Source organism: Cynoglossus semilaevis, chromosome 10 (genome assembly GCF_000523025.1).
Source record: "Cynoglossus semilaevis isolate Cse_v1.0 chromosome 10, Cse_v1.0, whole genome shotgun sequence".
Taxonomy (NCBI): domain Eukaryota; kingdom Metazoa; phylum Chordata; class Actinopteri; order Pleuronectiformes; family Cynoglossidae; genus Cynoglossus; species Cynoglossus semilaevis.
In genome coordinates, this window is record NC_024316.1 from 16515407 (window position 1) to 16526157 (window position 10751).

The 10751-nt window shown below is 39.1% G+C and overlaps 2 protein-coding genes across 2 annotated transcripts in view; both read left to right on the forward strand.

The window, feature by feature from the left end:
• The window catches only part of plekhg5b (pleckstrin homology domain containing, family G (with RhoGef domain) member 5b), a 66329-nt gene extending 61480 nt beyond the window's left edge, over positions 1-4849 (forward strand). Inside the window, 8 exon segments of the mRNA XM_025059149.1 lie at positions 1-49; positions 131-268; positions 670-789; positions 902-1034; positions 1284-1399; positions 1497-1657; positions 2101-3162; positions 3756-4849. The exon segment at positions 1-49 is cut by the window's left edge and continues 50 nt beyond it. Coding sequence (XP_024914917.1) covers positions 1-49; positions 131-268; positions 670-789; positions 902-1034; positions 1284-1399; positions 1497-1657; positions 2101-3162; positions 3756-3765 — 1789 coding nt within the window. The 3' untranslated portion in view covers positions 3766-4849.
• A 4639-nt stretch (positions 4850-9488) lies between these two features.
• LOC103385304 (ankyrin repeat domain-containing protein SOWAHC-like) overlaps positions 9489-10751 on the forward strand; it is a 14595-nt gene continuing 13332 nt past the window's right edge. Inside the window, exon 1 of the mRNA XM_025059150.1 lies at positions 9489-9772. Within this exon, the coding sequence (XP_024914918.1) occupies positions 9640-9772 (133 nt within the window). The 5' untranslated portion in view covers positions 9489-9639. The remainder of the gene's footprint in view (positions 9773-10751) is intronic.

Consider the following 10751-nt stretch of genomic DNA (forward strand, 5'->3'; position numbering starts at 1 on the left):
TCTGAAGAAGACTGATGAGCCTTCGGTCCGCGACATCGTCAGTAACATGGTGAGGAAACGAAACAGTTGAATATTAAACACAACATTAAACAGTATAAAAGCAACCTTTAATTGGACTGTTCTGTTGCAGGTGGCAACAGTTGAAGGATTCATCAACAGTGTGGACTCCCAGATGCGACAGCGGCAAGAACAACAAAAGCTGGCCACCATTTCTTCCCGCATTGACTCTTATGAGTCAGTAGAGGGCAGCAGTGAAGAAGTGGAGAAGGTAAGAGAAGACAGTCAAATGTTCAACTTGATTTTGTGGTTGCCAGCTGAGCATTTTTTCGAATGGAAAAAGGAGAAAATACAGTCACAGGGAAGCATCCCAGATCTCAAACCAAAACACACAGTGAAGCAATGGAAAAAAAGCCTCTTTTTTTTTTTTTTAAATGTTCAGTTCACAGCGTGCAAATTGGTGGCTCACAGTCTTCAAACTGACGCCCCTTGAGTACGTCCTGTACCAAATAATAATGATAATATAAAAAGAAACACATTATTTTAAATTATTTCTGCATGTTTACAATAAAAGCTGCTCACGTCTGATCTAAATAAATATATATTAGAACATGAATACATTTGAAGATGTCCCACTATATTCTTTTGTTTTATATAATTTATTTTTTCCAGATCCTTAAAGAATACAACTGCTTCGACCTCATGGCTCCCATGAAGGGAGTTTCCCCAGAGGAGACGCGGCAGCTGCATTTAGAGGGAGCACTGAGGATGAAGGAGGGCAAAGACAGTCGTGTAAGTCACGTGACCCGAGTTGACACGACATCTGCTTCATTACAGTCGACATGAACTCAGTCTTTTTTACCTACAGTAACTAACAGTCAAACTTCCTGCTCTGCCTCCACAGATGGAAGTCTACTGTTTTCTGTTCACTGACCTGCTGCTAATCACCAAGCCAGTAAAAAGGGTGGAGAAAGTGAAAATCATCAGACAACCTCTGCTCATGAACAACGTGGTCTGTAAAGAGCTCAAAGACCCCGGTGAGTGCTTTACATCTGTACAGTTTAGATCTTGAACCATGACACTGATAGTAGTGCTGATAGTACCAGGGCTCCCTCCAGTGGCACTCCAGGGTATCTAAGTCCAATTTGAATTAAATAGGTCATAATAGTCCTTAAATACAGCCTCAGCTGTGGAGCCTTCTCATTCTACTGTGTGGGATTAGCTGGTAAATTATCCTCGTGGAATACTGTGTTAATTAAATGTTGCTTTATTTTTTTCAACTCCAGGTTCATTTGTCCTTATCTACCTCAATGAGTTCAAGAGTGCAGTGGCAGCATACACTTTTCAAGCCAACAGCGCCATCCAGGGGCGCAGTTGGATCGACGCCATCTGCAATGTCCAGGTAAGAGAGTCCCTCTGATTTTTTTTTTTTTATTCACACAGCTTTGTGATTTCAGTGGAATATGAACAGTTCTAACGTGGTTTATGGGTCTGTACAGAACCAGCTTCAGAGGCTTCGGACGGAGGAGGTGGTCCGACAGCAGAACAGTCTGAAGAGGTGTTCAGGTGAGGAAGATGCAGAGGAGGAGGAGGAAGATGAGAGCAGCAACTCCACCACCAGCTCTCCATGTCTGAGACACAAAGAACAATCCAATCTAAGGTATTTCTGACTAATAGTGAAAATTGAAAAATAAATATATATGTACAACAATCCAATCTAAGGTATTTCTGACTGATAGTGAAAATTGAAAAATATATAAAAATTAAAAATATATATATACTGTACATATATATGTATATATGATGTTATACCATTGAATATAATAATCTGATTAATCACAATTAATTGACATTTCTAAATATGACAAAAAAAAGTGTATTGTTGAATTATTCATAATAAAAAATGTAAAGAAAAATATGCAAAAAATACCTCAAAGTGTATTGTTGAATTATTCATAATAAAAATGTAAAGTAATATGCAAAAAATACCTCAAATGTAGCCATCTAGGGCATTGATTTAAAATGTATTGCCATATTGTTGTCAAATATAAACCGTTTCTATTGCATCTGAAACTAATGAACCAAACCATCCTCCGTTCTCAGCCACTCAGATGGTTCCACTGAGACTCTGTCAGTGATGGACGTCTATGAACCAGGTGAAAGCCAAGAGCCTCCTGCAATCAACATGAATCTGGAGAGACGCCCGACAACAGACTCTGACGTGGCTCCTGAGTCTGAAGGCTCTGAAATCCTGCAGTTTCAGTCCTCAAACCCACACAGGGTCCACTCCAATGTTTACGCCGTCACCCCTCAGGGCCCAGAGGCTGACGGAGAGGGGCTGGACCCGCAGTGTCGCTCTCTCTCCATGGACAGCGCCTATGGAACACTGTCACCTGAGTCCCTGCTCACAGAACTTCCACACACTGCTCAAAGTGAGGGAGAGGAGACTGAGGAGGAAGAGGGAGATGGAGCGGGCCAGGAGGAAGACCAGGAAGAAGGAGATGTGGTGGAGGAAGAGCAGGAGGAGGAAGAAGAGGAGGAGGACGCTGCCTCCCTGGGGTCACAGCTGTCGGTGGTTCAGTCCTCCAAGCCTCGACGTCGGCCTCATGTTCATCCACAACTTCACTGTCTCCATCGGTTTTCCAGTCTCTCAATATCCCGCTCTGAGGACAATCTTCTGCAGCGCCTACACAGTAAACTGCCTCTGACCAAGAGACTCTCACTCACCACTGAAGAGCAGGACGGGTCAGAACACAGAGACGTGAACGAGTCACCTCTGGCCCACAGTAAAAGCCTGTCAGAGCTGGAAGAACAGAACTGCAGCGAGCTTCTCTCCACTGAGCTGGACCAGTCTGACGACTGTCGCCGCATGAGTTTACCCTCAGACAAAGTGTGTGCCAGCCTGAAGAGAGCAGAGGCCAGGAACAGCCAACGGACGTCTGCTCAACCACGTGGGGGCAGTACGTCGCCAACCAACAGTTCTGATGGGGAAATTACACCATCAGCTGGTGTAGACAGGACAAAGAAGGTGACGACTGGCGAAGAATCAGGGGAAACATCGCCCAAGAAGAGGAAGTCTTCAGCCCAGCAGCACAAAAAGTTGACGTTAGCTCAGCTGTACAAGATACGCACCACTCTAGTCCTCAACTCTACACTCACTGCATCGTAAGTACTTTTTTAAATATAGTGAAATATCAAACTAGATTTTTTAAAAGTGTCAAAGATAACATTTAAAAACTCTGATTTTTATGTTTTTTCTCATTAAGACTTTTAAAAAGTATTTATTAAAGTGTCAAAGATAACATTTAAAAACTAGGATTTTTATTGTTTTTCTCATTTGAAGAGTATTTATAAAAAAAAGTTTAATTTGGTCCATATTTAGGGATAAGATTGGATTGTTAAATTAAAAAAAAATGTCATGAACAACATTGTAGGTTTGCTCCACGTGGGCGCGGCCTAATTCCCAAACAAGGCTTCAAATTCCACAACAAAGTTAACGACACATGGAATTTGTTTACACAGAGAGACTGTGACAAGGAGCTGTGTTTAAATATTCAATAAATCCTGTCATGTAAAATAAAAAAAAAAGACTGGAATAACACAGAGTTACATGATGTGTTGATTGGTTAAAATCAGAAGTGCTGTGATACGGAGATGCCTCTAAAACCGACTTAAGCAATCAATCAAATATGCTTAGCCCGACTTCTATGACCGTAGTCACAGACAGATGCAGTAATGTTGTGTTTTCCCCCCCACAGGGAGGTATAACCACTCTTCCAAAATGGCTGACCAATGTGGTGCAGATGTAAAGAGGGACACAACACTTGATCACTGTGGATGGACTGATTTTTGTTTTTGTTTTTTTTGAGATACAAATGCACTCTCTCTCTTACTGCGCTCTCTTTTCACGATACTTTTGGATTGGGACTCTTCCATTTTGGCAAAAAAAAAAAAAAGATCTGTTCCTTTTTTCCAGTGCAGTTACATTTGTTGCCACATTTTCTGAGTGAAAGGAGAGACAGAGAGATAAAACGGTTTGCACTTTGCAACAGAAGTAGCGTTATGTCGGCTGGGACCTGAAGGTGAACTGAGAGTGTGGAGGACTCGGATGTGCTGCCCCCTGCAGGGCACGAGCCGTCAAAATTTAACGGAGAAAAGGCCTCTCTGTTGAAGGACCAGAACACGCTCTAAGTGTAAACGACAAAACTCAGCACCTGAGGCCGCCTTGATACTTGTACTACTCCTGGTTTGATAAGAAAAAAATTGAAATTGCACAGTTGTCTTTGGTTAAGTCAGAAAATCACTAAGGAGTGAAATGACATCAACAACCACACATTGATTGTGACCGTTTTTTTCCGTTTTTTGTTTGTGTTGCTTGTGTACAAATGTGTTTGAGTGAATGTGAACGTATGAGTGACGAGTCCCAGCTCCTGCAACAAAGCTAACACGACCCAAAGATGGACGACCTGAAAATGAACACACTAATGGACAACGTTACAGCAGAGACTCTGTTTTGTTCTGTTGTTTTTTTTGTTCGCTGTTATTCTTTTGGTTGAACTAACAAAGAATGCGTTAAATACCTTAAAAGCAATGACTGAATCTAATTTGAGTGTTCACTCACACATGCTTTTTACTTTGAACACACACAGTTAAAGACATTGATGCACAGAAGGGATCATGGTCACAGGAATAAATATATATATACTGTATATATAAAAGTCACACTTGAGTTTTTTTTTTTTTTTTTGTCTGACGTTTAATTATACAGTGTTGTTGATGTTCAGGTTAAATATTTTACATCATAAGTGAATCTGTAGAAACTGGCTTTAGCCAGGAGTATGAAAAAACAAAAGAAAACAAAAGGAAAAACACTTAACGTCAACACTGATGTTTAGCTTATAGCTCTGCCCAAACCAAATAGGTTAAAATGTTTACTTTAGTTTTTGTTCATGTAATATTTATTTTTGCCCGCTATGTTTTATATATATATATATGAAAGATAATGTTTATATTATTTGCTTCCATGTTGTTGTTTTTTTTCCTTTGGTTGTTTGTTTTTGTTGTAGTCTTAATTCCTTGTTTTCCTGCTAGGCATGAATGTGTTATGAACCAAAATCATGTTTCCTTTTTTCAGGAATGACTTACAAAATGTCTTACAAAGTAATAATAATTAAAAAAAATCTGAAACACTTAAAAATTGCAGTGAATGATGTCATATTTTGTGATATATGGATAATATCTTAATTTCATTGCACATGAAAAAACGTCTCGTTTTACTAATCTTCTTTGCTTTTTGCGCAGATGAACGGTAGGCGGCGATAGAACACTTACTGAGAAGAGAACGAATCATAGCCATCCATTATATGGAACTGTGAAAACCCTCTTTCGATGAGACTAGCTCATTAAAAATCAGTTTATTACAGATTGTCACATGTGGTTGTCTTTATAAGTTCCTGTAGCGGTACATTATAACTGGTTGAAAACCAGTTTCAACTAGTTATAATGTATGGACGACCATTAATGTAATCATACGCAAATAAGTAGAAAATCGTAAAGGAATTTAGAAAGCTATCATTCTTGGTTGTTGTAATAATACGCAGCACAGTAAAATGAGTCAGTCCAAAGCTCAGAGCACCAATCAATAATTTTCGACTGTTCCCGGGGGAAGAGGGCAGAACCTGATGGACAGCAGAAGCACCACAGTCAAGGTGTACTTACAGGTGATTATATCAACTAATCGGTGGATTACAGCATGTTGAATCCACAAGAGCACATAAACCATAAAGAAAAGACTGCGTCGTCTGCTGAGATTTTCTTTTTAATCTGGTTCCACGATGCAGCAGGCCCCTCCTGTTCTCACATCTGGCCTGCTGGGATTTACGGTTGTAATCCTCGTTTTTTTAAACTACTTTACTATGCCTTAATGCTGATACTCTGCACAGTAATTATTAAAATGCAGCTTTCTGTTTTAGCAACGAAGTAATTACACAGCCCTATTCTATTAGCCCTCGCTAAGTAGGTTGTCGGGTTGCGTCACCATGACCTCTGCCTCTCTGATGGCTGCTGGCCGACTGCGCCCGTACAGACACGTTTAACATACAGAGACCTTACGATAAGGCCACGAGGCTAATATCTGCTAAACAGACCCTTCGTTGGCGATATTTGTCAGTTTAAAAATACATTTCTTTAACTGACAACAAAAAGATGTGTCACTTATTCACATGTCAGCTATTTTATCTAATTTCACAGTTGTTTACAGAAATAAACAAGTATATACAAATTATAATATAAATATTTTGTTTCTTATGATACAAATTATAATATAAATATTTTGTTTGAATAGATTAATTGAATAGATTAATAAAATTATTAACAATCTGCAAAATTATGATACATTTGTGAATGTAATGGTAATGCAGTGATAATGGTATCTTTATACTAGAAAAATTATGTTTTTCTGTTATGTTTTTCACAGTTACTGAAGCTCTCTGTTATTTTGTTTTTGACAGATAAAATAACAGTATTTTCCCATAATTTAATTTTATAATTTTCTTCCTCAATTTTTCAATTTTTATTGTAAAAACAAAATACAGGACAATTTGTAAAATACACTGATAAAATTCTGTTTAAAACTTATTTTTTTAAACACTGTTTACCAATTTGTAAAATACACTGATAAAATTCAGTTAAAAACACAAAGCCTCCATGTTAAACAAAAATGTATTCCCTGCCCTGTTCTCACTGTGCTCTAACATCCAGCTCAGGCAGTGGAGGGTTAAAAGCACTTGATGTGGTAAATGTAAAAAAAAAAAAAAACATGCTGTAAAAATGTCAGATTAACACAAAGAGGCACTTTGGCAAATCCTGATTATACAAGCACTTTCATTTATTAAACTCTGCCAATCCTCTGTGCTCTCTCTCTGAGCACGGATTAAAAGCAGGTAGACACCATTGTCTATCTAAACAATCCCTCACTAAGCTCTGGCTGCTTCCTGGTGCCCTCACCAGACCTGGATGTATGGTGGTTGCCAATAATCCCACTCGGGGTTTGCAGGTCACCAGGGCCACTACACATTCCCATATACCAACATGATCCACTTCAGATGGACGAGGTGGACGTATGTAGGACATGATTGACAGGGACATGAAGAGGGAACGCACTAAAGCGTGTTTACAAGCCCTGTACTGTGAAAAGGTCTACGGATAAGTGGCAGCCATATGGAATAGATCACCCTGTGAACATCTGCCCTACATCACAGCTACAAACTGTCATCAGACTAGTGCCTCTGACCTTCATACACACATATACACACATCTGGGTGTTCTCACTCCTATAGACCCATAAAACTAGCATAAAGTAAACTAGTCTGAGTAAATATGCCCATCTACTTTTCTGAATATTCTATAAATTTAAGTTCTGACATTCTTCCAAGTGGTGTTTCCGTCAGAGAATTCTTCTTTTGTTTGCTTTGATTTTGAAAGACTTGATCGTTTTTTTCCTTGTCAATGCCTTACAAAAATATAATGATAACACTTATAACTTATGTTGGAAAAATCCCAAGATGATGTTGATCATGTTGGTTCTCAAGAATTCAATCGGACAGAGTTTCACATTTCAGCTGGACAGCTCCAGTTATTTTGGGGTTAGTACTGTACATAACCTTTCTGTGAGTCAGTACACCCTGTGATTATTGGAACTGGGTTTTTTCTTTTCTTTCACAATAGCAGGTCATTTTGGATTGATTCATTAGTTTTTCTTGTAATCCTCCAGCTTCTCCCTTCCACAGCAGATCATATTACTTCATCTCACTCTAGTGCTACTTTGCCTCCTTTTCATTTCTCATAAAAATGTGTCCAAACATTCTCGGGAGTCTTACTGTCATCCTTTCAATTGTCCAGCTTTTTCTTCAAACTGTACAGGTTAACTTTTAGCTTGCTAGCCTCTCATGTGCATTTTCTAATCATATCCATCTGGGTCAATTCAAATGACAGTCTCAACATCAAACTCTTAATTGTACCATCATTTACTCTGAACTACCTCAAATATTCAAGGTACTTCTTCAGCCTTCTTCTTGCATCTTAACTCCTAATCTGAACCCATCTGCCCATTTGACTGCACTGTTTCCATCCGTATCCACGTTCAACACCAACTTCACATACTTTTCTGCCACACCTATAAAGCACAGTACTCCTCCTTTTGAATTACTCTATATATTACCACCAATACCACAGTACTTTTTAACTTCTGTCCCTCTTTTTTTAAGTTGTTTTAGGCACACTCTGTTAAAAATAAAAAATGTAAACATTTTTAATTTTATAAAAATCAATAAACATCAAAATTATCCTTTTCAACTCCAAGTGTTATGTAAGTGTAAATAGTGGACAATGTTAATGTAGTGAGCGGTACATCTGGGTTCATAGTATTTCTTTTTGTATAATCTCTTAGCCAGGTGATAGCCTTTATGGCAGATGCTTTTTGACATAAATTCATTTCCCAAAGACCTGACATATGCTGATCAAATCCAATATCTTTACCCTCATAAAACTTGTCTATTTTTTTTCTAGATTAAACGACCATGAGGCCCCGCTCTCGCTGGACAAGGTAAACTGTTCACCTCAATAATTGTATCACAAGGTAAGAAGCTTACTGTAATTCCACAGTTGTCCCGGGGTGTCTGCCTAAAACATGGAGTACAAATCACTTGTTTCTAAATTGAATGAACACTCACTCAAAGAGCTGTCACACCGGTGGAGGACTGAGGGATTACCGTGATAATCCAACACATTTTATCTTTTTTTTAGGATTACCGTGATAATCCAACACATTTTTTATCTTTTTTTTTTAACCACACAATCGAACAATTAATCTGACAATATGTCGGCGAAATACCTGAAAAGATGGTCTGGCCATGATTATAAGTGATGAGCACAACAAGCATGTGGGTCTGCTTACCTTCCAAACACCACTAGATTTAGTGAATGATTTTTACTAGCTGTCAATTGAAGCAACCACTATACACAAAAAAGTACATTCATTTAATTTACAATCATTTTTTTGTCTTGGAAATGAAACTAAAACAGGGAACTTAAATAATGAGACAACGCCTTGGTGCCCAAGGTGGGGGCCAGGCTCCCACTTAGAGGGAAAGGAATTATTACAGCAAATAAAATTGTGAAACTGTTTATGTAATCTTTTAATTTTAACACATTGGGAAACACTGATTAGCAATTTTCTATCTCCTTTTCAGTGAGAATAACAGTGGGTCTTGGGTCATTTCCCCTCTTTTTTCTTGTAAGATTCTCCTACGTTTTTTGCATTTCCTGGGGTCTCTAATACATACTAATACTAAATAATAATAAAAATACATGTATTTCAATCACTTTTATTATTATTATTATTATTAGTAGTAGTAGTAGTAGTACTAGTAGTGGTTTAACAGCTGACTAAAGAAGTTGTGTGTTGTGTGGCCCTGAAAGGGTTAAAAGAAGAGGAGGAGGAGGAACAGCGGCGAACAGCTCAGTCAGGGTGGAGTAAAGTTTGGGAAATTAGCCTAACGAGGAGCGTTATGTTCGAGTGTGATTATTATTAGCAGAGCTTTTAAAAACGCGGAGACAGAGGGGGGTTAACGGAAGGCTGTGAAGATGGGTGATGTGAGCGAAGAAGCGCTGCTGGATTATTTCTCCTGCAGCGGAGGGAGTTCGGGCAGAGTGAGGAACGCAGATCTACTGAAGACATTTAAACCCTTCATTGGTCACGCCGACCTGCAGCTGCGTGGTGAGTACAGCGGTTTTACCGTCGTCGTGGATTCAGCGGGATAGAGGTCTGTTTAGGGGGGTGTGATGGTGACGTTCTGCAGTGAAAGAAGCCTAAAAACAAACGGACCTCGTGTTTTTCCCCCCTCCAAACTGCCCCCACAGTTTAACTTGGCGGTTTCCAAAATGGGGGGCCCGCCCCCTGAAGAGAGCGCGGGACTTTTGCAAATGGGCGTGGCCAAGACCTGTTTAAAAAATGGCTAACATGGCTAGCGTTTGAGTACTAACAAACAAATTTCACTGGATACCCTACAAGTAGGTAAGTCTGTACCAGTCTGCACTAGTTGGGGACAGTCATCATGGCTAGTTGGCAAAAAATGTGGAAGTATGTGGGGGTGAACAGGTTGGACCACAGTCACAGTCAACAAACATGTTTGAATTATTTTGAGTTAAGTCTGGACACAATTGGTTTGTTTGAACAGACAAATGTTTGTTTACCCTTTGAACTATGGCCCTTTGCACAACAATTTGATTTCAGCTTTTAGCTAACTTTTAGCTTTTGTTGACTTGACAAATTATGAATCTGCTGAAAGTTTTTTATTTTGGTGTTCAAGGTCTGTACAAATACTTTATCAAGTCACTAATATGCAGTGGCTGATGGGAAGGTAGAGTCGGCCATCAGCTCAAGGCTGTTTCTAATCTTTGTCCTATATTTTATGTTTGGGAATTGGTCACAGCTGGTACAGAAAGGTTTGAGTGAAGGTTTAGGTGGTTCAGGTTGTAAGTTGTTGTTTTTTTTTCTCTAAATAAACTCACACTAACTTTTTTTGTTTGGGAAACACCAGTTAAACTTCTCATAACATTATTTGTTACAAAAATAAACACGTTAATCTTTTCAGTTCTCCTTCTAAACCGACCGTTGTAGCTCTCTCTTTGTTCTTTGGCGCCGTACACCCCTGGTCTACGTTCAACCTTCCTCTCTTTTTGGGGATCTAAAGTTT